Source organism: Garra rufa, chromosome 3 (genome assembly GCF_049309525.1).
Source record: "Garra rufa chromosome 3, GarRuf1.0, whole genome shotgun sequence".
NCBI classification, from domain to species: domain Eukaryota; kingdom Metazoa; phylum Chordata; class Actinopteri; order Cypriniformes; family Cyprinidae; genus Garra; species Garra rufa.
Genome location: NC_133363.1, coordinates 40,417,002 through 40,444,034, shown reverse-complemented (window position 1 = coordinate 40,444,034; position 27,033 = coordinate 40,417,002). Strand labels below are relative to the sequence as shown.

Genomic DNA, 27,033 nt, shown 5'->3' with positions numbered 1-27,033 from the left:
AGAAAGTCATCATTGTTCCTGTGTTTACACAGAGAAACATATTAAATTACATTTATCACCAAATGCATTTCCAAACCACTATATAATGCCAAAAACACTGAAAACAGTTTTAGGGAATAAAAAATGCACTTCAAGAAAAGACTTATTATGGGATTATATATGTACACATGCCTTAAAAGACATGATGAATCAAAAGTAGCAAAAGATCTTTTTTTTTCGGCACTGTAACGTAAATCTGAGTGTATCAGAAAAGAAACGGTTGTTGGTTGGATTTTGGCCATTGCACTTAAAAATATATGAGTTTGCAGTCAGTTGTGAAGGGACAGTGTTTAATCTGACTAAATGATCTGAGAAATCCAACATACATTATCAAATAAGCTCGTCTTTCTCATAGAAAGATTGAGTTATGGCTTATTGTTTAAATATATAAAAAAAGAAAACCTAGCGTACAACAGCCTCAATTACAAACAAATCACAGAGAGAGCAAGAGCTTCTCTGCATCGTCTTTCTTCAGTCAGTCTGGATGTGCATCACTGTCTTTTGGCAGCTTTAAAAACATAAAATCTAATTTGTCTACCATGTGGAGCTCATTGTGCTTTTTAAATCTAAACCTCATTCATCTATAATGCTGTGATGTAATGTGAAGTATGCTGAGAGGAGACACAGAGACTTTAATAGATGATTAAGATGACAGTCCTTGTCTAAACAGAGCATGAGTGCTGAGCTGACTACACATATTCATAAGCCATAATAGCAGCAAATGACCCCAGATCAGTAGGATGATTCCACAATGTTCTGGTAGAAATTCCTCTATTCCAGTATTTGGTTATGTGCTGCATTGTGTGAGAGAACGTGCAGTGTGAGCTAAACCCCCAGGAAATTGGTACAGGAGCTAGAGCCAGGTAAGAGAACATCTGCTGAAGGGAGATATAAAACACACACACACACACACACACACACACACACACACAACCACAATCCCCACCTTAATCACCTCTCAGTTGATGGAGGCTATTTGTGTGGCTAGAGATAGCTGGCTACAGCCTGAGAGAGGGAACGAGCACAACACTATAAGCATGCGTGCGTTTAAATAGATCTCATCAAATGCATAAAAAAATGAAAAAAGGAATGCACGTACATTCAAATGATTTTTTTCTTTGTGCTGACATACAGCAACATCCAAAAACCCTACAATAAAACATCTGGACCTACACTGAGATTTCCTGCAGGTAAGCAACAGGATGATACAAAGCTCTCATGCTTCAAAAACAGCTTAGTTACATCATCTTACCTTATCATTATAGAAATTAGCATTAGATATGAATATGACATGACAAATATCCATGCTCCTCTGGGAATCATTGCAACTCCGAATGAGTAATCTGACTCATAAATCAGATTTAAAATTTCCTTTTGAAATTAATAAAATGGTTTGTTGAATTCATACTCTCAGCCACAACCAAGCATATCACTCATGAGGTAATATAAATGAGAAGTTCACTTCAAGAATGAACCTTTGCTTATAATTTACTCATCCCCATGTCATCCAAGATGTTCATGTCTGTTTTTCTTCAGTTGAAAATAAATTAAAGGGATAGTTCACCCAAAAATGAAAATTAGATGTGTATCAAATTTACCCCCAGGGCATCCAAGATAGGGTTGGGCGATGTCGACCAATTTGGCATCGTACGATGTCTAATGTGAAACATCGCGATAGACGATGGCATCGTCGTCGGAGGTGAGGGATGGTTGTTGTTAAATATTTAATTCATAACAAATTAATTAATTGTAGCCAACCGTTTCCACCAGTGCTTAATTTGAGCCGGATTAACAAGTGCATTAGATCGTCACAGTGCGTGCGTGCGTGCGTGCGTACAAGACAGAGCAAGCGCGTGTTTATGTAGATGTATTTAGAGGATGTGTGTTGGCCCTTAACATATTTTCGACCAGTCAGCTCCAAGTCCAAAATCGCCCTCAATGATTGCTTACTGCTTAACCCACTCTCTCCAAACGCATTTAATGAGCAGCGGAATGTTTCGAGATAAAGTGTAATATAAGAAATAATACCAAATCAAGCCAAATATTATAAACACTATAAACATAGTTATAAGTTATTACCCTGACTCCAAAACGAAAAATTTAAATGTAACGGTATTCAGAACAGAACAGGAATGAAACAAAATATATAAAGTTAAGAAACCAAAACGAAGCTAAACTAAAAATAGCAGGCGTTGGGCTCACGTACCTCTGTAATTCGGCACAAATTCAAGTGTTTCCATATTCCCAATGTATTTGAATGATAAACTGTTATTTGTATACTAGGCTTTGTATTGTACATTCGTATTTCGATGGGAAAAAATATATTTCCTTGTTTTTTGTTTTGTTCCAAGCTCTGTTCGTTATGGTAAAACCATGAAAAAGGCATATTTGGTGTAGTTTATTTAATCTAATTTAATTCAAATTATTTTGATTTTTTTCTGCTGTTTTTGTATGCCTCATTTATTAATGTAAACGAACCAGTTCGTGTAATTCGTTTGGAGTTCACAGTAATTTGAATTGTGATCGCTAACAACTTCCTTGTTATTATTTCATCATAATAATAATAAAATAAATAAAGATGCGGAAATTGAAAGCATGCATTTAATTTGGCTATAATATATTCTATTGTGTGATTAAGTGTGTGTTTTTCCCAAGCGGGTTGCTGCTGCGGCGGGGGCGGGGGCTTGGCGGGGCAGAGGATCGCGATGCCGGCTCAGCATCGTGATGTCTATCGGCCATCGGCGATGGACGATGGCATCGTCTATCGACCCAACCCTAATCCAGGATGTAGGTGACTTTGTTTCCTCAGCAGAACACAAACGAAGATTTTTTACGAAAACCGGTGCAGTCTGTCAGCCAAATAATATGAGTGGATGGGCACCAAACCTTTAAAAGTAAACAAAAACATGCACAGACAAATCCAAATTACACCCTGCGGCTCGTGACGATACATTCATGTCCTAAGACACGAAACGATTGGTTTTTGTGAGAAACTGAACAGTATTTATATCATTTTTTACCTTTGATACACAGCCACATCCATCTGTCATGTGCACGAGTTTAGCATCCGGCTCGTGACATGTGAACGCGCTCTGACGTAGTATACGCAAATGCCGGAAGCGATCTGTCTGTATACGACACTCATTGTTTACACAGTGCACAGAGATTGTGGGTATAGCAGCTATTCAAAATGGTAATTACTTGCGCTTATCCTGATTGTTCAAACCGATTTAAAGCTAAAAGAAACTCATCCGGGACTTTTCACTGATTTCCCCTTACGGCGTTTGCGTATTCTACGCCAGAGCGCGTTCACAAAAAATGATATAAATACTGTTCAGTTTCCCGCAAAAACCGATCGTTTCGTGTCTTAGGACATCAATGTATCGTCATGAGTCGCAGGGTGTAATTTGGATTTGTCTTTTAAAGGTTTGGTGCCCATCCACGTCCATTATTTGGCAGACAGACTGCACCGGTTTTCGTTAAAAATCTTCGTTTGTGTTTTTCTGAGGAAACAAAGTCACCTTCATCTTGGATGCCCTCGGGGTAAGCAGATAAGCATCAAATTTTCATTTTTGGGTGAACTATCCCTTTAAGGTTTTTGAGGAAAACATCTCCACTTTAATGGTGGCCAATGGGTTGAAGGTCCAAATTGTAGTTTCAATGCAGCTTCAAAGGGTTCTACACAATCCCAGCCAAGGAATAAGGGTCTTATCTAGCAAAACGATCAGTCATTTTCTAAAATAAAAAACAAAATTGATATACTTTTTAACCAGAAATACTTTTATGAGCTTTGTGATGCGCATGCACATCTTCATGCATTATGTTGAAAAAGTCACGCATGCTTAGTTCTTCATCTGTGTACTTCGGGTTAAAAAATATAGGGTTGGGTGAAAAAGTCAATCTCCTCCAACTTCAAAATCATCTGTCATTGTTTTACCTTTTTGTAAAGAACTTTCTTTGCATGTTCGCTTTGTAAACGAGCTACTGCAAGACAAGCATTTGTGGTTAAAAAAAGTACATAAATTTGTAGTTTTCTTAGAAAATAACGATCGTTACTCTAGATAAGACCCTTATTTCTCAGCTGGGCTCCTGCAAAGCCCTTTGAAGCTGCATTGAAACCTCAGTTTGAACCTTCAACCTGTTGGTTCCATCACAACTGATATGGAGAAAATCCTGGAACGTTTTCCCTTAAAAACTTTCATTTCTTTTCAACTGAAGAAAGAAAGACATGAACATCTTGGATGACATAGGGGTGAGTAAATTATCAGGAGATTTTCATTCTGATAGTGAATATCTCCTTTAATGAACTCAGCAGGGCTATTTATTGAAATTTGTGAGACATTTAAGAACAAAATTAATCTTGAGGAACTGTCTCACAACAGGACAAAGCAATATTGATATGTTTCACCTTTACGCTAAAGGTATTTGAAGATCCTGGAACTCATTACTAAACTGCATGTTTTAATCAGGGATGTTTCTAGCCTTTCATCAGTACAGGGGCCTCCATCAAAAAAAGTATCCCAATATTTTAAAACTTCACATAGCACTGAGATTCCAGTGAAAATATGCAAGTAGTTGACTCAATTAAGTTGAGCAAAAACACAGTCTGAGTCTTCACAACTGATAGTCCAGTAAGCAACATGTGGGCAAGTCTATCTCTCTTATCCACCCTACCCACACCTTCTGCCAATCTGACTGTTATTCCAAACCAAAGTAACATTTTGTACAGCTGCTGATTACTGCCTTTAAAGTAACTATTAAATATTTCTGCAAGCATAGTGAAAAGATGTGGTGTAAAATATCAGGTTAGATGCCAAATCTAATTACGGCTTTGAATTTTCTCCCTGCGCTGTGGTGGACCTGCCAAAGACACAGACCAAGGACAAACAATAGGTCTATATGTAAGAAAGAAATAATAAATGCAAAACAGGAACAGAGAACTACTTGTGTCCAATTTTATGAAAAGCAAAAAGTCAAGATGAAACCTTGAAAAAAGAATAAATAAAAGAGAGCATCAAAAATCAAAAAAGCGGAGCCATTTAAAACAGTCCTGCAAACTTCTTGCAGTGTGCTGGTCAACACTCAATCATGATACAGACTTTCAGTTTCCATAGACACAAAAGAAAAAAAAAACCTTATCAGGCATGTACAGCTTGAAAAAAAATACAGCTTAAGCATTTCCCATTTTTATACAGTTATGAGCTCAAAGACCCTATTAACTGAGAGTCAAAAACATCAGAACATCACAGTCAAGCAAAACATGTCATTAACACACTAAATTAAACTTAAAGAGTTAACTTACACAAAAATTAAATGTTTCTCCCAAACTGTATGACTTGCTCTTTTTTGTGAAACACAAAAGATGCAGCATGAGCTTCAGTCACCATTCACTTTCAGTTTTTTTCTTCCACATACACTTAGGCAAATGGTGACTGAGGCTGTCATTCACCCTTTTCACAGAAGTCATTTTTGGGTGAACTAAGACTTTAACTAATTTTAAAAATATAGTATTTTTTTCTAAGAAAAGCTTTTTCATATTTATATGAACAGAAGGATGTTCTTGATTGAATTATAAGGATGGTGAACTTAAATGGTCAGTCGGTCTCTAAGTAATGACATCTAACTGAAGTTTGGTGATCAGCTGCAATGATCAGTTGTTATTTCGGTGCTAAAATCTGAGGCTGAAATGTGTGCTCATGCACTTCCTCTCATTTGATTGACAGGACGTCAACAGCGCTCGCGCCCTGCACGCGAAGCGATGGAGCTTTCTAGCAAATCCACAAGTACGGGCGACTACATCACACATCAACCACCAAAATATACACATGCGATGTACTAACAGCATTTGAAAAAATTGCCTGAGTCTGAGACTGCTTTTCAACAGATTCTCTCAACGTGAGTTTTTAAGGAGAAATAGTTAAAGTTAGTAATTCCCCTGAGGAGAGCGGTGGTCAGACAGCTCCCTCTACATCAACAATAACACGCTGAAAGCTTTCTACAACACCTCCACTGCTAAATCATTTCTCATGCAACTTTAGCTCCGAGAACAGAGGTTAAATGCATTATAACGGTCTCTTAATACAGCAGGTAAGTAGTACGCGTACTTCTAACGGTACAATAAAATCTCCCTGCACACTATCCGACTGGAAATTGAGCGCAGCGTTTTACCTTTAGTTCCGCACTCTCCGCCATCTTGTGACTGCTAGCGCAGGCGTGACGTTATCGGGTCACGTGGTGTGCACGCGCAGCTCGTTGCCGGCGTAACCGTTCTCACGTTTTTCAAATAGTGGCGTCCAAAATGTTGCTCTACGTTTTTCTGGAAAAGTTAATATGGCTACAATCCCAAAAACAGGTACTTCACTAGAGATTCATCGATAAGCCTGCTTTAGAGCGTCTGAGCATACTTTCCCAGGATTTTAACACCCCCCAAAAGTTCATTCATTTAACGTTATTTTAGTTTGACAATGGTTGTAAAATCTATTAAAATAATGGTAACCATTGTTGGGGGTAACGCAAGTTACGTAATAATATTACTTGTTCCAACTAACTAGTAAAGTAACGCATTACTTCTTAATTGACAAAAAAATATCTGAGATACTTTTTCAAATAAGTAACGCCAGTTACTTTCCCCCCCATTTATTGATCAAAAGCTCTCATGCCCCCATGTTGAGGGAAATTATGAGTATGTATGATATAATTTAGTTCTAGAATAAATGTGTACAGGCAAAAAAATAATCTCACTCAGTGAAAAAACAGATACAGTATTCCTCAAAATGAATAAAAACAGTGAAATTCAACGCAAACCTGCAATAATTAAATATGTTAAATAATACAAACATCCTTTATGTATTTAATCCCATTTTATTAACTTTATTATGTCTTTGCTGCCGACCTTCGATGATCCAATTTATCCATACTAATATACAAAAATTACTCAATATAATCTAACATTTGTTTTCCTTTTTTATTGCTGAAAAGTTGACATTTTTCTTCTGCTGTCTACTGTACAGACGTGAATTTACTTTTCTCTAAGCCTGAGGCTTTAGTGTGAAAAGGCTTTTATATTTGCCCATAACTTTTTATGTTAAAAACAAACAAGCAAGCCCTGCCCAGTTTTTAAAAAAGTAATGCAAAAGTAACGTAACGCATTACTTTCTATAAAAAATAACTAAGTAATGTAATTAGTTACTTTTTAGGGAGTAACCCAGTATTGTAATGCATGCCTTTTAAAAGTTACTTTCCCCAACACTAATGGTAACACTTTACAATAAGGTTTTATTAGTTATTGTTAGTTAATGTATTAACTAAAATGAACAAACAATGAACAATACATTTATTACAGTAATTATTCATCCATGTTAATTAATGCAAATATAGTTAATTCACAGTGCATTAACTAATGTTAAAAAGCAAAACTTTTGAGTTTACTAATGTATTAGTAAATGTTGAAATTAACTAAGAATAAGAAATGCTGTAGAAGTATTGTTCATTCTTAGTTCATGTTAACTAGTTAATTCATGTTAACCAATGAACCTTATTGTAATGTTATATTTGGTCAAAGTTAACTAAAAATATACAATCTAAAAGTCTCAGCTTTGTTAGATACTCATCTACAATATTATTATTTTAATTTTTTGTGTCAAAATAAATTAAAGTACACTCTCTCCACATCTGTCTAACACCAACAAAAGGAACAAAATGGCTGTAATACTTGGTACTTTGATTTTATTTAAATAAAATAAAAAAACATGCAGGTAGATCATAGACCATTTTACTTATCTTATATCTTGAATAGGAAAACATTATTTATATATTTATAATTTTTGCTTTTTTTCCAGAATTGTTAAGACCCCCTAAAAAATCTCATACAGAGAGCAAGTTGGTTTGCTAGGAATGAATGAATGAAGAAATAAATAAATGTCATAATTTTAACTAAACGAAGTGTGTAGCATAAAAAACTTATATTGTAATAAATAACTACACAGAATACAATATTTTAGGCCTACATGACGTGAAAATATGCATCAGGTTCACAAGTCAGACATACTTCAAACAAATCGATAATAAACAAAAGTGTTTTTTTAAGCATTAAATAAATTAGATTTGCATGAATAAAACATATAAATACAAACTATTTATATAGTAAATATAGTATGTAAACTGTTTTATATATTCACTCATTACAAAGTATTTTCTGAATTATGTTTGTACTTTATTTTGCTTTTTAAATTTTCCATGCCCCTGCCACCAAGTACAACTATCTTTGGGTGGGTGCACATACCAGACATGGTTTAAATAAGTGTACAGTCAAATGAAATACACTGTCTGCAATTACAGAACAGTTATATCGCTGAATAAGCACATAGGCAATGTGCAATGCCTGTTTTTACCACTAGATGGAAGTGTTGTATTTCACAACAGTAATAGACGCTGAAACTCATTTTTGGGTTAGTGCGTTTATAATACACTTTGAAAAAACACCAACAAACAAACACAAAAAGAAGGCGACATTTGCAGGCTATACTATATTTCTTGAAAAAGCTGTAATGTTGGAAAAGAGAACAGTACATTTTCTTGAGAAAACTTTTTTAAACATTGCTGTTTAATTTGTATTTGCCTGTAGGGTAGCCTACAGCAAGGACCCAGGTGTTATTATCACGTAAATGTCTTTCCAGGCATGAATTTCAGGTAAGTTCGAAACTTTCTAGATTTTGAAAATGTCACACAATTTCATTTAAATTGTGACAATTAAAAAGTGTGTTTGAAACACTGTAAGAGATATTTTGAATTTATGAGTCAATACTTGTGGCTTTAATCGAACTTTTATTGAAGAATGAGACAAGAGATAATTGTATTCTTGAGAAAAAAAAGACAGAGAGAAAGGGAGAAAGAAACACTCCAGAGGTCTTATGACATTTAGTTTGAGCACTTTCAAGTGGAATAATAACTTTTTTTAAGAAATTTGGGATAAGTGCTTGTTCAAACTTGTAATATGAAGTACAGCTGATTTTCAATCATTTTTGGGTTGATTCATTTTGGATATATAGGCCTGAATTTTGCTTACTTAAAGTGCTTAAAATTGATGATACACAATTATTTTGGGATAGCACATCAGTGAGTTCATTTAGAGAAAAAAACAAATACATGTAAAAACACATAAATACATAAATAATAATAATAATCAACAATTCCATTTTATGAAATTTCACATTATACAGTTCATTGCACATTGCCACATATTATGTATTTGTATTGTTTTTAAAAAATCAACCTATTTACACAAGTAACAGCATAATTATTAGAATGTTTATTGTCATCCTCTGGCTTGTTTTACTGTTTTCATAAAGTAATCCTAGTCATTTTCATCCGCAGCGGAATGTTCAAATGCCAGCGAATAGCCTACTTGGGATGGATTGTGATTCAGCAGTCCTCAGGCCTCAGTGTTCGGTGTGCATAACTTGAACCTCTCAAACAGAGTGTAAGTGGAGAATTCCTTTAGGGGAGGTTTACAGATGTCACTGGGATCCTGGGATGCAGCTTTAAGTTAAGGTGGTAAGAGGGGCGGCTTGAATGTGCAGGTCCCTGTGCAGTGGCGTGGAGTGAGCATTTTGCAGGAGAAATGGTGAAGAGCGTCGTGAGCTTCTAGGGAAAAGGTCAATTTAGTTCCACGAATCACAGCACAAGGGAAATCTACAGCTGAACCTACAGAATTCTTTACTGTATCATGCTGTGTGACAGTGACATGTGTGACCCTGGACCACAAAACCAGTCATAAGTGTAAATTTGTCGAAATTGAGATTCTTACGTCATCTGAAAGCTGAGTAAATAAGCTTTCCATTGATATATTGTTTGTTAAAATAGGACAATGTTTGTCTGAGATACAACTATTTGAAAACCTGGAATCTGACGGTGCAAAAAATATAAATATTGAGAAAATTGCCTTAAAAGTTGTCCAAATGAAGTTCTTAGCAATGCTTATTACTAATCAAAAATCAAGTTTTTATATATTTATGGTAGAAAATTTACAAAATATCTTCAGGGAACATGATCTTTACGTAATATGCTAATGATTTTTGGCATAAAAGAAAAATCGATAATTTTGACCCATACAATGTATTTTTGGCTATTTCTACAAATATACCCGTGCTACTTAAGACTGGTTTTGTGGTCCAGGGTCACATATGATATACTGTAATGTATGTCTAATGCATGACAAAGTACATTGAGTCATTTGTTTAAAAAGTAGCACTTGCATATTTCTTTTGTAATTCTCTTAAAATGAAAAAAATGGTTGATGTTTCTAAGTTACCTTTAAGCTTCTGCTGAATTGCATAACGAGCCTTTCTCTCCTGATCCAACTCGTTGCACAATGTGTCTAAATAAAATAAAAAGAAAAATGAATAAATCACAAACATTAAATGTTTTAGACTCTATGTGACCTAATTTCTTTAAAAAAAATTGTCTGTCTGAAAGTATGCAAGTGTTACTTTTTTTTCACTAGTGCAAAATATGCATTACCTCTTACAATCTGCAGCTGCTGGACCATCTCCTCTCGATAAGACAGTTCCCTCTTCATTTGATCCTGAAAATTATCTGTTAGAGTCAACACGTATTAAGTTATAAATAGAAGAAATGATATAGCAAATTTAAGAAGTGTGAATATATCCATTTCTCAATTACCTTTCAAACTTTGAAATTCCCGTTCCAGTTTTTTTCTTAGCTCCACTTGCTCCAAGAGCTGCTTTTGGAGCTCCTCTGTGGAAAGCGATAGAAATCACATCATTTATCATATCACTGTGGCTTTTAATCACCACACATATCCCAATAGCTTTTGAGTAAGCTACAGTCTTTTAGAGAAAATTATCTCCAAGTAAATCAGATTTTTTTTTCTATCATGTATTTTCACTCTCTGTTTGGTTTTCTTGTCTAATAGCGCTATTTAGGTTACTAAGGCTAAACACACGGTCCCCGTGTTCTCAAGCATGACATTGCAAAATAATTAGGACAGTTGCCTGAGGGGTGTGTGGAAAACGAGCCTGGCAATGTGGATCGTCTGCAGTTCAAGGACAATTCTCAGTTATACACAATTGTGTAGCGATCTCACGCATTTTTAAATGCATAATGCGTGTAAAATCGAGAAACACGGCACACAGAGCTATTTGACTTAAAAATAGACATTGCCTTGTTTGTTTTTAAACAATCATAAATGGCAATTGGCTGCCTTTATTTGTAATTTATCACGTCATCATGTGAAAAAAGATATTGTTTTAACATCCTAACATCTTACAATGGAATAACACAGCTCAGAATTGTTAATAAAATATCTAAATATTTACCTTTCGCCATATTCTCGATGTCTTTCTCGAAATTAAATCTGTTATCAGCACGTCTCAATGTAGCGTCGCCTGCCACAAAATAAGGAAGAAATATTATAACACTGAATTTGAACGATTATTTGCTTTGTATAAATATATAATGTTGTTTAAAAAAAATGCACACACAAGAACAGGGCAATATTTTTATTGCTACTCACTTGAGTTCTCTTTACTAACGCTAATTTGATCCGAACAGGATTTTTGTGATTCACATTCGTCGTCAGTAGGGCTGTTGTTTGAAATGTGTGAATCTAAAAGGAAATAGTCTTATTAGCATACGGAATTAACGAAATTAAAACTATAGAGAATTCACTATATAATACGAATGAATTGTAAAATGGGGGACATTTTTTCAGTCATCTCAACGGCAAAAAAAATGTCAGTTTGCACGAATTCACTTATTTAAATGTTAGTTTGTTAAATTCTCTTACCGTTTGTTTCCGGTGCGCAGCGAGGAGGTTTAGGGGCCGAACAGGGCAGTGTGCTCTGAAGAGATTCTCCCTCCTTTTCATGTGAGTACACCTGCAAAAATTAACCATGCATTTAAAAAATAAATACAAGCCCAATTATGCATCATTTTCTTCCTTTCTTTCTTCTTTTCTGACAACAGACTGCGTTTATACAAGTCTTATGATCTACGAATATTTGGCAACATCAAGCCAAATTACTCATATTACAAGGTAAATTCGGTCAGATGGACTGACAAAGAGAATAATTTGCCCAGTATCCACAGGGGAGCCCTTACACCAACGCACCAATCGCCCGCAGGCGACGACAGAAATGACCATTCATTCTAAACATTTAATTTACTATAATTATGCGCCGCTGGGTTCCTTTATTTAGATCGTTCTACGTTAATAAATAGAATTTAAACGATCTGTATCCATAACAACACAAATTGCAAATTGTTCACAAATAGAAAACTATGAATGTAGAGTCCATAGGCTCATAATTACGCGTCATTACTTGCTATTCGAGTTGAAAGGCTGCTGTATCAGACAAGTGCTATTCTGAACAAAGACTGTGTTTATTCAGTCTGCCATTTTGTTGATTCAAAATAATTTGACACTAAGATGGAGCTATTTGTTTGATGATTAAATACTGGCTATAGATTGTGTGTGACTTACTTCGTAAGCAACGCCATCGCTTTTCTTTGCCACCTGCTTGTTCTGCTTTTGATCAGGCGAGCCAGCGTCACTAAAAGTGACTGTGTGGTCATCGTCCGGCTGCGGCGTTTGACTGCTTTCCCTCACGGGACTTTGTCGATCATCCACGGAAAGTTGTATAGACTCCTCGTCCTCCGGAATTCTGTGAGTCTCCACGTCGACATCCGGTTCTTCTCCACTGTCCACACACGGAGAGGCTGATCTGTAGCTGGAGCTCTCACTCACAAAGTCTGGCGACAAATGGCCAGGATGAGCCCCGCTGTACGCGTCCCTGTTCCCGTAGAGCTTGGCTATACTCTCTGCGTCTTTAACGACTGGTCTGAACGCAGAAATATAGCTCAGCTTTCTGGGGGTGCTCGGTTGACCCTCACTTGACCTGGCCTCGTCTCCAGATTTGTCCTCGTCGTTCCTGAGGGACTGCGAACTGGAGCAGCGCTCGCTGTCAAACAGACTGTCTCTAGGTGTGTTTCCTCCCCGCTCACTTTCAGACATGTCTGCTTCGGTTTGCCGGCCACCCAGGAGCTCCGTGTGTGATTTTGGTTGTGCTGGTTGATAGGATGATAGGGGCAGGCTACCGGCGGTAGGCCAAAACATGGGGAACGATGGATAGATACCGTCCTTCGCACCGGGCCAAAACACACTAGGTACAGTGGTCTTGTTCTGCTCACCAACTCCATCATCCTTTTTTTGACACAGTCCAAATGCTGGGAAACTGTACGGATGCGGGAAGATGGGTGGCGGGATCTTCTGAAGCATGCCGAAACTCTTACTAGGCACAGGGATGACCGGGTAGTTACGCACGCTGTTGGTTAAACCGAGGTTGCCACGGTCGTCGTCGCAGCGCAAAGTTTTGTGAGGAATATCAGGGGAAGCGGTCTGCGTGATGTTTCCGGAGGCCTGCGGTTTGAGCGGGGAGGACATTTCTGATCCACTCCCTGGCATTGCCCGTTTCCGGCTCCCGCCGTTAAACATGGCCTTGACGTCCTCCCAGGCGTGACAAAGGTCATCAGACAAGCTTTTGTCGGTGAGTTTTAGATGGCGTCTCCATGAATTAAAATTGGCCGCGTCCGGCTGTGTGTATTTAGACTCAGGTGTGCGGTGCGAATGAAATATGAATTTGTTGGGTGAAAAATACATATTGCAATAGGTGCACTTGATGCATTTTGCCCTGGAGCTGTTGTACCTCGCAGGTATGAAGCTTCCTCGGCTGCCCCAGGCGCACTCGTGTGAAACATCGAATGCAAAATTCTCGGGTAATTTGGGAGGGTTGTGAGCCCCGAGGAACGATTTGCAGAGGCGCTCGGCCTCGCGTTTGGTGATCATGCCACACCGGCGCGAAGAGATGGGCATTGCCCCTGCGCGCCTCAGGATCTCCAGCTGCACCGGTGTGCACTGCACACACGTAATTCCAAGCGCCACGCGTCGGTTATGGATTTCGTTGTAGCTGTAGTTCTTCAATAAAGTGTTGGAAATCTGCGCCAGACATAGTCTCTCCTGACCGTCGATGACCAAAGAGACGATGGGCACTCCGTACAGCACAGTCTCACTCACTTGATTTGGCTTCAGCGAGCTGCTGCTAGAGTAAGGCTGCAGTTCTTGCTTTGAGTTGGGGGAAGAGCAAACATCTCGTCCCGTAGAAAGCTGACTGGGTATCGACTCCATTCCTGGAAGTCTGTGGAGAACAGGTCAGAAATGTAAAATTACACTCCAGTTCAAGAATTATATTTTATTCAACTTTTGAGAAATGATCTAGAATTAGAAGTGTGCTTTGTGTAAGCGTTATCCTAATAACACATTTTTATTTGTAAAATTATTACTTTTATTATTTGTTTTCATTATGATTTTATTATTTTTTATAATAGTTTTAATATAGGCCTACAACACACTCTCAAAAAGGATTTTTGTTTGTGTTGACTATTTTAACATTCATATTCATAATTCTTGCACCCAAATTCTGTAACTTTGTAGAAAATTAGCAGGAATAAATGGCTGAGTTAAAAGTAACAAATGAGTTGTCCTTATTTAGACACAGATGTGTGTTAAGAAATCCTTTTTTAAAAGTGCAGCATCGCAATAAGATTAAAAGAATAAGAATACAATTAAATAACAAAAAGGCAGAATTTGCTATATTCTGTTTTAAATGTCTCCTTCCTGTTCACATTTATTCGTTTCATCCTCGATTGAATTGCCTTTGCAAGTTTAGCCTATTTAAAAACGACTATTTTTTACAATAATTAGAATAATTATTTTAGCAATGTGTTACAGACTATACTGTTACTATTTTTAGTAAACATTTTACCTTTAAAACGACAGCTTCAGGCCTGCAAATTAACATTCGCAATTAATACTTCACTTTTTAGGTTGTCAATATTGCCAGCTCCAACACTATCATTAAAAGCTCGCACTCCCTGACCTGAGAGCCTGCATCATTGCTTAATGTCTCCAAATCGGCTCAGAAGCCGGAGCGATTACTTAAAGGCCTCTTACGGCTATAATACGCAAAGGGGCAGAAGGGAAGAATCTTTTAGCTACTCCAATGAGCTTAGCAACAAGGAAAAGAAGCAGTAAGCCGCTTTCTGTGTAATTACACAGCCTGTGTTGTTCGACTTTGATCTGTTAATAAAAGTCTTATCGTTTATAATTAAAACATTAAGCAAGGAGCTGTTATATTTCAATCCTAAACATAAATTCGTTTGTTAAATGTATCCCTAATGCTTAGTACATTTTTACGATGTACAATTACCCCATAAATTATTTTATATAAAGTGATTTAGCTGCAATAAAATCTCTTTCGTAATAAAGGATCAGCATATTTTAAAACATTACAGGCTAGTCATGACTCAAATAAATTTGACAATAATCAGCGCGTTAATTTAAGAAAAAACACACGCTAATTATTAGTTTAAACAGCCTGTAAATATAAAAAGAAACTTACCTTTTTTATCAGGAAACGAAGTCAGATAAGCGAGTGTGTTTGCGTCAAATTAACAGGCCTGAAACAAGGACAAAACCTCCGTGTGGACTGCGTGATGAGAACTGCGAGGCTGGATAGAGTCTCTCCTCTCAAAACAGCTTTAGAGTTTCCATCCCACTCAGCTCTCGTGCGTGGTGACGGGAGCGCGAGCCGAGTGACCACATGGCAGTCCCGGAGCTCGTGCCTCTTCTTAATAGGTTGTGCGCGATCTACTTCAAGAGAGGGGACGCCAAAAAGAATAAGAAGGCACACCCACTGAGATCAAATCCGATTCTGGTATTAACCGGTTGCTTCCACTACTCCAAAACAAAGATCACTGCCAATTTAGAATTGAGCTGCTTTTACAGACAGACAGACAGATAGATAGATAGATAGATAGATAGATAGATAGATAGATAGATAGATAGATAGATAGATAGATAGATAGATAGATCAAAAATCATCAAATTAAACAACAAAAATACCACCAAATACGGATGCTAAGTGCAATTTAAACGGTTTTGCGCATAGCAAGTAAAGGATCTAGAGAGATGCAGAACAATGAACAACGGTACATTTGGATGATTTGTTATTTCCTCCCACTGATATTACATACACCTGCGTCATATTGTTTTGGGTTAATAAGTTTCCCATGAATTTTAGAACTTAATAATGTTCATGTTTGAGTGACACGTCGGAAACCAAACAATATATCATTAGGCATTGAATTTGAATTTGCATTGACTATTTCCTCCAGGCTACATGTCCGTGGGCCATGCAGTCTAAACTGCTATTAGAGGCTCGTGGTCATCGCATTTTACGTCACATGTCTCCCGGTGAATGATGCACATTTGTTAAACACACCAGCCAGTGAGAGCGGCTAGTGTGTACAAACAGTGATATATCAGAGCAATGGACTGAGGTAAGTGGTGCAACCTTATATGGCCGTATTAACTATTTAAAACCTGATCAATGCCCTTCAGTTAACCCCACTAAGTCTTGACGTAAAGATATCAATATCGAACCGGGCCAAGTTGTGCCGTCCACTCGGAAATACCACGACAGTGGAAAATTGTCATCCTCTCAGAAATGTTTTGGCGATGTGTGCATCACCAGTCACGCGTTTCAATGCCTCCCACTTTTTAAAGACATACGTTGTTGGTTAAAACTGTTAATATAGCTTATTCACCTATTATTTTTTTTTTTTTTTTTTTCAATCCATTTAATTATTCCAGCCACCGTCCATTGTATTACCTTGCGTCATTCGTTGAGGTGTCAAAACAGACCTGATTAAACGGTAGTTAATTATATAAAAGGTAACAATTACCCGGAATCAATTAGTTAATAATGTCCAAAAGATGCCTTAGAGGGATTGCTCTTCTTAGCAGACTCATTACATCAGAACTGCCTTCCAGCTAAACTGTGTTTTGCGTTAAGTGAACATGTATCTAGGCATATGGATATTAACTGTTTGACACAAGTACACTAAATGACTAAATGCGTTTTCATAACATAAAAATAAATAAATACATTTTAGCGTATATCGTCAGAGTTGAAAGTTTAAAAATCTGTCAAGCGATGCTCAGTATGCCCTGTGACCAAGGGGCCACCGGCTTAACCTAATTCAATATTAATAGGAAGGGAAACTTTAACCAGATCTGCCTGCTCGTGTCTCCTTTCACAACCAAGAAGCTTCGTTCTGGCCCAACAATAATTACAATTTTATTCTGTAATTATTCCTTTCTTGTTAATTATTTAGAGGGCAGACTCAATGCAGCATTGTTAGTGTTTATGGCGGGGAGACAGGGGCTCACATGTCCTACAAGACTGGATCCTCCCACGAGCAGGTATACAGCTACACAACAGCCGTCTTTAAACAAGCCATCCTGCCATAGAGTCAGACATTCTTTGAGAAGAATACACCTTGTAAAATGTTCAAGCAGTGCGCGTTCGCGTACCCCCTCCAGATATTTAAATCACTCAGTTTGTAGTCGTTTAATGTTTGCATATATTCATCACTATTACTTTTACTACCGACATGGTTGCTTTGTGTTCAACTTGATGTGCTTAGTAACCTCTCTGACATGCTATTAAATAATCAATGATTGTTTTTACATAACGCTTGAATCAATACGATAAATATTGTGTTTCAGGACGACATATGCCATTATTGGCTCATTAATATACAAGCTATTATATTACACGAGCATGAGTAAACTAATTAAAGAAACTTTATATAGGCCAGTTGCTGAATATGAAAGAAAGAATTGAGGTAAAAAAAAATAGTGCACTGTCCTTTGGATAACATTATGAATAAAAACACGTTTTTAAAATATAATTAGTCGTATACCTATCGCACACGAAGTTATATAAATATATGGAATACAATTAGTTTAATCTAGTTTAATACTTAGTAACATCGGTAGCCTATTTATTACCGCACAGAACTATACTCTCCGTTTATTTTGAATCTGTCAGCATGGTGATATACTAGTCAGTATTATAGGAATTAGTTATGCCCTTAAAGAAGGCTAATGTCATCAGCTGACCTGGATACCCTTACCTGACAGTTTGAACTGATACCCACTGATCGCCGTTTTAGAGAACTAAAGAAAATACACTCTTAAAAATAAATTAAATAAAATAATACATTTTATTGGCATCAATGGTTCCATGAAGAACCTTGACAATACATGGAACTTTTCGAATATTTATAGTCGAAAAAGGTTCTTTAGATTTTTTAAATGTTCTTCAAAATGGTTCTTTTAGGAAGTGTTAACTGAAAGGTTCTTCGGGGAACCAAAAATGGTTCTTCTATGGCATCACTGCAAAAACACCCTTTTGGAACGTTTTATTTTTAAGAGCGTGGCCAAGAGACCGGGCAACTCTTTATTTTTTATTTGTTTACTAGAGCGGGTTGATATTCAAATTACCAATGCTATTTCAACACGCCACAGCAAGTTAAAGGGAATATAATTCGTAATAAAGAGTATAAAATGTCTTAAAATCACTTTTTTTCTTTCTGGTGGTGCCTTAACATCTTATTTTACTAAGAAGCTCGTTCTATTCAGAGAACGCACTAACAAGTTCAGAAAACAACAAAGACGGAAACACTTCAGATTTAAACCAGTGTGTTTTAGAAAAATACGAGATGCTGTCCTGGAGGTCATTGCGAAGATTGGCACATAAATCAAAGGCAGACTAATTCAGCGAGAGAGGTTTAATAAACGCATCAGCTGAAAAGCAGTGTTCTACAGTCACCGTTATATCCGCGCAGTATAAAAGCACGACCCCAATAAATTTCACTTTAGCGCGAGATCAATCAGCTTCTCTCATATTGATCTCTGTCGCCTTGACACCCCCGAGTCGCCTGCCGCAACCTTTTTGTTTCGAGTGAAAATAGCGTTTCGATTACTGTTTTTATTAGGAAAAGATTGCTACAAGAGGTTCACCATGGCCTGAAAATTAAGTGGTGACATTTTAATTACTAGACATTGATAAAGGAATCTCGGTAATGGCTGTGAACAGGTCTTTCGGTGCTCGTCCGGCCCCCGCGCTAATCAAACCGGACTGCAGGAGAAAGGTCGCATTAGAGCAGCACTATATGGGCCCCAACAGCTCAAGGAGGAGGAACGCTGAGGGGCCTTTAGCTGCTGGGGCCCATATTGGTGCTCTGATGAGACCTTTCTCCTGCCGCCCAGTTTGATTTAGCTGCAGTTTGACCCTAAAATGCAAACATAGGATAAAAGGATTTCCGTGCCCAAATATGAAAATTCAGTCCATGTGACATCAGTGGTTTAACCATAATGTTATGAAGCTACAAGAATATTTTTGTGCGCAAAGAACGCAAAAATAACGACTTTATTCAACAATTTCTTCTCTTCCGGGTAAGTCTTTAATGCACATTCATGAGAGTAACATGATTTATATGCGCCTGATACTCTTGTGAATGGTGGCAGAGACTTACCTGTCCTTAGAACAATTCTGGACCTTAAATATGGTCAACCTGATCTTATGAGGAAAACATACCTGTGGGAACCTTTTCGCAAGTCGCGAAATACTTAGCGCCATGTAAGTTTCGTGACATATATTCAATATAAAATGTCCACTGGGTGGTGCTAAAAGAGCGTTTTTCCCCGGAACAGATGAACAAACATATGATACGTTTTATGTGAGGTTGGTTTTATACTTGTCACCGCAGTTCTGACTTGAAATGTCCATTGAGTGTCGCTATAACTCTAATGCCTCCTGACATTTTAAAATAAGTACCATCTGCACTACATCTAAACCAGTGGCTATTTCTTTAAGACTGCAAGGGAAGCTCAGCTTCCCCTATAATGTCACAAAATTAATGGTCAAATTACGTAATATTGTATTAACATTTTATTGACTAAAAATGCATTAGAAAACGTTCATCTCAAAGACGAATTCGTTCAGAATCAGTTACTGTAGATATAGCAGGTCGGCTGACTTGATTTTCTTCTCATACGTTCCCGTAGCGTCACAGTGCATTTCCCCATTGAAGCCCAGCGTCCATTGACTTCAATGGGGCTGCTTTGAACGTTTTTTTTCAGTGCTTTGAAACTAGACGGTCATTGGATAAACGCTGCGATTATGTCCCGCCCACGGACGCTCAGCGTCTCTGAGGGTGAATGAGGAGTGGGCTGGCCTGGACGCTGAGCTTCTGCGTGATGATTGGAGCGTCCGTCGAAAGATTGCATCTCCTTTTGACTGACAGCGATTTTGTCCTATAAGGAAACTGTCACGGTTTATGGGTTCATTTACTCATTTTGCGTGTCTGTGTGTGGGTGTGTTTGTTGGATGCGTGTCTGTGTCTGAGCGCGTGCTTGGTGGGTGTGGTTCTGGTCGCTGATGAGCTGATCAGGTTCAGCTGCAGCTCATCAGCATCGCTTCTTAAGATCGCTCTGCTTGTCTCTTGTTGTCAGATCGTTTGGTGTTGTCCCCGTGCTGTGGCAGCCTCCTGTGTTTTCCCTCAGTCTTCGCCCCTCCTGGACTCAGCTCGTCGGGACTTCTCTCCGTTCCTGTTTCCTGACCCTCTGCTCTCGGTTGCCCGCTGATCCTGCACTACTTGGGGTTCTTCACGCGGCTCGACCAGTCCCATTCAGTCCTGTTTCTCTGCCAGCCTTCAATAAACTGTTTTACTTGCATTCGCTATTGAATCCAGTTTCTTCTTTGCTGACAGAACGATCTGACCAGGATGGATTCAGCGAGTGCGCCCACGCTTCAGGACATTCTGGCCGCTAGTAACACCCGCATGGATCGCCAGGAGGAGCAGATGCTGGCTACTGGTCGAGCCGTGCAAGCGTTAGTAGCGCAGGTGTCCGAGCTCACCAATCAGCTACAACAACTGCGAGTTCCCGCTGCGCCAGCCACTCCACCGCCTCCCCCTCCCACTTCTGTGAACCGCGCTGGTCTTCAAGAGCCTCGTCTTCCCACACCGGAGGTTTATGCTGGTGAGCCTAATCTATGCAGAGCATTTTTAACCAAATGTTCTATGTATTTCTCACTTCAGCCTGTCACGTTTGCATCGGAGAGGTCTAAGGTAGCTCTTGTGCTCACGTTGCTCTCCGGACGCGCTGCTCAGTGGGGGACGGCGGTGTGGGAGAATGAACATCCGTGCTGTGCTTCGTTCCAGCTGCTCTCAGATGAGATGAGACGTGTGTTCGACCGAGCAGTCATGGGACGTGAGGCAGCCAGTGTGCTGGCGGACCTGCGACAGGGAAATCGCACGGTGTCAGACTATTCCATCGAGTTTCGCACACTGGCTGCCGAGAGCAGATGGAACGAGGCAGCGCAGTGGGATATGTTCCTGCATGGGCTGGCTGACCGTGTTCAGAGGGAGATTTTCACGCTGGAGTTACCCACGGATCTGGATGGACTGATTTCTCTTGCGCTACGGGTGGACGTCAGGCTTCAACGCCGTGATCGGCTGGTCAACCAACCTTCGTCACCTGATTCCGGTCCAGTTTCCGAGTTTCCGGTCCACTCCTCGAACACGGTCAGTTCCCTTCCTGATTGTGAGCCCATGCAGGTGGGTAGAGCTCGGCTCTCCCGGGAGGAGAGAGAACGACGCAGAAACAAGGGCCTCTGTCTGTACTGTGGTGGATCTGGACATTTTCTCTCAAGCTGCCCACTAAAAGGCCAGGTCCGGCAGTAGAAGGAGGGCTACTGTCGGGCCGTCTCTCCCAGGATAACCCCTCATCGATGACTCTCCTCCCGGTGAGATTACAGTGGGCAACCGAGCATCACATCTGCAAGGCGCTGCTGGACTCCGGAGCGGAGGGGAACTTTATGGACTGGGATTTTGCTCGCAGGTTTCACGTTCCTGTCAAACCCCTCACGACTAAGATCTCCGTCAACGCGTTGAATGGACAGGCCTTACCCGGCATCACCCACTCTACCCACTCCATCACCGTGACGACTTCCGGTAACCACAGGGAGGAACTCACCTTCCTCCTCACATCCTCTCCTCTGGTTCCGGTGGTGTTGGGTCATCCCTGGCTGGTCCGCCACAATCCTAGGGTGGATTGGGGCCTTAATTCTGTTTCCTCTTGGGGCGAGGCTTGTTTTTCTAACTGTCTTGTGTCTGCTTGTTCCTCTGTGTCCCGTTCTGTGTTGCAGGATGAGTCGGTGAACCTGTCAAACGTGCCCCCGGAGTACCTTGACCTGAAGGAAGTGTTCAGTAAGTCCAGAGCTGCCTCTCTTCCTCCACACCGTCCCTATGACTGTGCCATAGATTTAGTACCAGGTACGTCTCCGCCCAAGGGCAAGCATTATTCGCTTTCTACTCCTGAAAGGGAGGCCATGGAGAAATACATTTCTGATTCTCTGGCAGCCGGGCTCATCCGCTCTTCCTCCTCTCCCGCCGGGGCAGGATTTTTTTTTGTCAAAAAGAAGGATGGCTCTCTGCGACCTTGTATTGACTACCGAGGGCTGAACAACATCACGGTAAAGAATACCTATCCTTTGCCGTTGATGTCTTCAGCTTTCGAGAGGTTGCAGGGAGCATCCGTTTTTTCCAAATTAGACTTGCGTAATGCCTACCATCTGGTCCGCATCAGGGAGGGGGATGAGTGGAAGACCGCGTTTAATACCCCCAGAGGGCACTTCGAATACTTGGTCATGCCCTTCGGCTTGTCCAACTCGCCCGCGGTTTTTCAGGCCCTCGTCAATGACGTGCTGAGAGACATGATCGATCAGTTCATATATGTCTACCTGGACGACATATTGATTTTTTCTTCCTCTCTCCAGGAACACGTTCAGCACGTCAGGCGAGTGCTCCAGAGGCTGCTAGAGAATGGGCTTTTTGTCAAGGCGGAGAAGTGCGCGTTTCATGCACAGTCCATTCCATTCCTGGGATTCATCATTTCGCCCGAGGGGGTGCGCATGGATCCCGACAAGGTTAAGGCTGTGGTAGATTGGCCAACCCCCGATTCCCGCAAGGCCCTGCAGAGGTTTCTGGGGTTCGCCAATTTCTACCGGCGTTTCATTCGTAATTTCAGCCAACTAGCCGCTCCTCTGACCGCCTTAACCTCCTCCAAGACGGCGTTCAGGTGGCCTGATGCGGCTAACGCCGCATTTACCAACCTCAAAAGCCGCTTTGTTTCGGCTCCCATCCTTGTTGCCCCTGATCCCACACGTCAGTTTGTGGTGGAGGTTGACGCGTCAGAGGTGGGGGTAGGTGCGGTTCTTTCCCAGCGCGCCGCTTCGGACGACAAGATGCATCCTTGCACGTTCTTTTCTCATCGTATGTCGGCTGCGGAACGTAACTATGACATTGGTAACAGAGAGCTGTTGGCAGTCAAGTTAGCATTGGAGGAGTGGCGTCATTGGTTAGAGGGTTCGGGGGTACCTTTTATCGTCTGGACCGATCACAAGAACCTTGAGTACATCAGGTCAGCCAAACGCCTCAACTCCAGGCAGGCTCGGTGGGCTCTTTTTTTCGGTCGTTTTGATTTTGTCATCTCTTATCGTCCAGGGACTAAGAACATCAAACCCGACGCGTTATCTCGTATTTTCGATCGTTCGCAGCGCCCTTCCACCCCCGAGCGTATCATCCCGGAGAAGTGTGTTATCGCCACTCTCACTTGGGAGGTGGAAGCTAAGGTTCGTGCGGCCTTAGAAGGGGTAACGCCCCCGCCCGGATGCCCACCGGGTCGATTATTCGTGCCGGAGAGGTTACGGTCAGACGTTATTCGGTGGTCTCACTGCTCCAATGTAGCTTGTCATCCAGGAGTCAATCGCACTAAATTCCTTATTAAGCAGCGGTTCTGGTGGCCTTCCATGGCCCGCGATACTCGAGATTTTGTTTTGGCCTGCTCAGTCTGCGCGCGTGCTAAGACTTCCAATCGACCCCCAGAGGGACTACTACAACCGCTGTCAGTCCCTTCGAGACCCTGGTCCCATATCGCTCTCGATTTTGTCTCTGGTCTCCCACCCTCCCAGGGTAACACGGTGGTTTTAACCGTGGTGGACCGGTTCTCGAAGGCGGCTCATTTTATCCCCTTGCCCAAACTACCCTCCGCCAAGGAGACAGCGGTTACTGTCGTTGATCACGTCTTTCGCATTCATGGCCTCCCGATAGACGTGGTGTCCGACAGAGGTCCCCAGTTCACCTCCAAATTCTGGAAGGAGTTTTGTCATCTTCTGGGGGCGAGCGTTAGTCTGTCCTCTGGTTTCCATCCGCAGAGCAACGGGCAGACTGAGAGGGCTAACCAGGATCTGGAGAGAGTGTTGCGGTGTTTAGTCTCTCAGAATCCGTCCTCCTGGAGCCAGCAACTCTCTTGGGTTGAGTACGCGCATAACTCGTTACCAGTGTCATCCACGGGCCTCTCTCCGTTCGAATGTAGTTTAGGTTACCAGCCACCAATTTTTCCCAGTCTGAATTCTGAAGTCGCGGTCCCCTCGGCCCACGCCTTTGTCCACAGGTGTCACCGTACCTGGAGAACAGCTCGTGAGACTCTTCTCCGGGTAGGGGCTCGCACCAAGGCACAGGCCGATCGCCACCGGTCTAAGCCTCCCGTCTACGTCGTTGGTCAAAAAGTGTGGCTTTCATCTAGTAACATTCCGCTCCGCTCCGTCTGTAACAAGTTAGCACCCAAATTCATAGGCCCTTTCACCGTCACTAAAATCATTAATCCAGTGACGGTCCGCCTCAAACTTCCTCCGGCGTACAGGAGAATTCATCCCGTTTTTCACGTTTCCAAAGTCAAACCCGTTTTTCATTCTCCCATTAATCCGCCTACCCCGGTTCCCCCACCGCCGCGTCTCGTAGATGGGGAACTTACTTATTCGGTCCGTCGCATTCTGGACTCTAGGCGGAGGGGACGAGGAATTCAGTACTTGGTGGACTGGGAAGGTTACGGTCCGGAGGAGAGAAGTTGGGTTCCTGCTAGGGACATCCTGGATCACTCCCTTATAGATGATTACAATCTACGGGTAAGATCCTCTTAGAGCGCCAGGCGGCGCTCCTGGGAGGAGGGGTACTGTCACGGTTTATGGGTTCATTTACTCATTTTGCGTGTCTGTGTGTGGGTGTGTTTGTTGGATGCGTGTCTGTGTCTGAGCGCGTGCTTGGTGGGTGTGGTTCTTGTCGCTGATGAGCTGATCAGGTTCAGCTGCAGCTCATCAGCATCGCTTCTTAAGATCGCTCTGCTTGTCTCTTGTTGTCAGATCGTTTGGTGTTGTCCCCGTGCTGTGGCAGTCTCCTGTGTTTTCCCTCAGTCTTCGCCCCTCCTGGACTCAGCTCGTCGGGACTTCTCTCCGTTCCTGTTTCCTGACCCTCTGCTCTCGGTTGCCCACTGATCCTGCGCTACTTGGGGTTCTTCACGCGGCTCGACCAGTCCCATTCAGTCCTGATTCTCTGCCAGCCTTCAATAAACTGTTTTACTTGCATTCGCTATTGAATCCAGTTTCTTCTTTGCTGACAGAATCGCTGAAGCTATTCGTTCGCGCTCTCTGCGGCCGCTCAGTCCCATCGTGGATTTCTCAAGTTCAGTCGAAATAAAAACTGCTGCAACCTATTTCTTTATATTTGCTTGGCGAAATTGCTTGATTTTCATCATACATTTCACACAATTATACACCACATTCCTTGTTTCACTTTTACAGAGTTTAATATTTTTTTTAGATCATTCATTCATATGAAACTGCACACGAAAAGTCACTGGAAAAGACGCCTAGTTGGTACGACAGGGTCACAGACCATTTTCTTGAAAAGGAACATAGGGCAGAATTTACTTTTAAATAAATAGACAATTTTATGATGTAGACCGAAAATGAGCTTCCCCTATTTGACAGACCAGTAGCCGCCACTGATCTAAACCTACCCGATAGTATGAACAAAGCGAATGTGACTTAAAAACGCAATCGCAAAGTGGCATTTCAGCTTGTTTTCATCTCATTCATCGTGAGTCATGTTTTTAACAAGATTCGTACCTTACACCATGTCTACACCAGACGCGAGTATCGCAACGCGACGTGACAAATTACAATAGAACCTATTATGCTGTCTACACTGGATGCGGCGCGGGGCGGCACGGCGCGACACTGCAAATCCCTGACAGTAATCTGCTGCCGCGTTCTATATATGACGTGCTCACACAAAGTTTAAATGATGTGCAACGGGTGCTTTGTCGCGTCCAGTGTAGACAGACTTTAGCTGTTGGGGCACGGCGCGACAACTGTTGCGTCCGGCGTAGACACGGTGTAAGGATTCCATATCCCAAGTGAAATTCAGTACCGGCTGAGCTACCAAGCATGCTTATAATGTCGGAAAAGTGAAACACATGGAGCTGTAATCATAACTGTAGGAAAACTATCACAAGTGCTCGCTGTTTTACCATCTCTAGTGTTAATTTCTGTTGGAAACAGCAGTGATGTGTAGGCTACTTTTTGGTATGTATTTCGTGTCTTGCGGAAAAAGTTCCCACGGGTACATTTTTGTCATGAGATGAGGTATCACATGGCCTACTTCCGTTGTTGTCTATGCAGGGTCAGAAAGCTGTCGGATTTAATCAAAAAAATCTTAAAGGGGTCATCGGATACCCGTTTTCAACAAGTTCATATGTTTCTTTAGGGTCTTAATGAAAAGTCTGTAATATACTTTGGTTAAAAATTCTTAATAGTAGTGTAAAAAACACAATTTCACCTTGTCAAAATCAGCTCTGCAAAACATAAACTCATTTTATTGCATGCTCCTTTAAATGCAAATGAGCTCTGCTTGCCCCGCCCCTCTTTGCCTGGGATGATGAGCCCTAATGTTTACTTTAGTCAGTGAAACTTGCCAACAAGCACATTATTAAGAAAGGCCATTTGCAAAGATGCATAAAAACCCCTTTATACTCACTTCTGCTGTGGGTAAAGCTGCATCAGGAATGATTCGCACGAACATAGACACATATGTGGATCGTGATCGGCACTTACCTTTTTAAAAACGAAAGTAACGTTAAACCTCTGCATCTTCAGCGGCTCAGATGTT

General features: G+C 40.9%; 2 protein-coding genes across 4 annotated transcripts in view; both read right to left on the bottom strand.

Annotated features, from left to right (window-relative positions):
* The window catches only part of pias1a (protein inhibitor of activated STAT, 1a), a 55,996-nt gene extending 49,745 nt beyond the window's left edge, over nucleotides 1-6,251 (bottom strand). For both annotated transcript variants that reach the window (XM_073836149.1, XM_073836151.1), the window contains exon 1: nucleotides 6,208-6,251. In XM_073836149.1, coding sequence (XP_073692250.1) covers nucleotides 6,208-6,231 — 24 coding nt within the window. In that variant the 5' untranslated portion in view covers nucleotides 6,232-6,251. The remainder of the gene's footprint in view (nucleotides 1-6,207) is intronic.
* Nucleotides 6,252-8,420: 2,169 nt separating this feature from the next.
* On the bottom strand, nucleotides 8,421-14,246 carry skor1a (SKI family transcriptional corepressor 1a). 2 transcript variants are annotated; one of them, XM_073837062.1, is made up of 8 exons: nucleotides 12,542-14,246; nucleotides 11,846-11,936; nucleotides 11,573-11,665; nucleotides 11,376-11,444; nucleotides 10,720-10,794; nucleotides 10,558-10,632; nucleotides 10,349-10,414; nucleotides 8,421-9,681 (listed from the first exon to the last, which is right to left on the bottom strand). In XM_073837062.1, the coding sequence occupies exons 1-8, from the start codon at nucleotides 14,240-14,242 to the stop codon at nucleotides 9,584-9,586; spliced, it is 2,268 nt and encodes a 755-aa protein (XP_073693163.1). In that variant the 5' UTR covers nucleotides 14,243-14,246; the 3' UTR covers nucleotides 8,421-9,583. The 2 variants fall into 2 exon arrangements, with proteins under 2 accessions (XP_073693163.1, XP_073693164.1); XM_073837063.1 differs by having other exon boundaries at nucleotides 8,421-9,678.
* Between the last annotated feature and the right edge of the window lie 12,787 nt (nucleotides 14,247-27,033).

Coding starts and splice junctions, on each gene's coding strand:
- skor1a (XM_073837062.1), bottom strand. CDS start 14,242: ATGGAGTCGATACCCAGTCAGCTTTCTACGGGACGAGATGTTTGCTCT. Junction 11,937..12,541: donor GCGATGGCGTTGCTTACGAA/GTAAGTCACACA, acceptor TAATTTTTGCAG/GTGTACTCACATGAAAAGGA. Junction 10,795..11,375: donor CATCGAGAATATGGCGAAAG/GTAAATATTTAG, acceptor CGCTTTCCACAG/AGGAGCTCCAAAAGCAGCTC.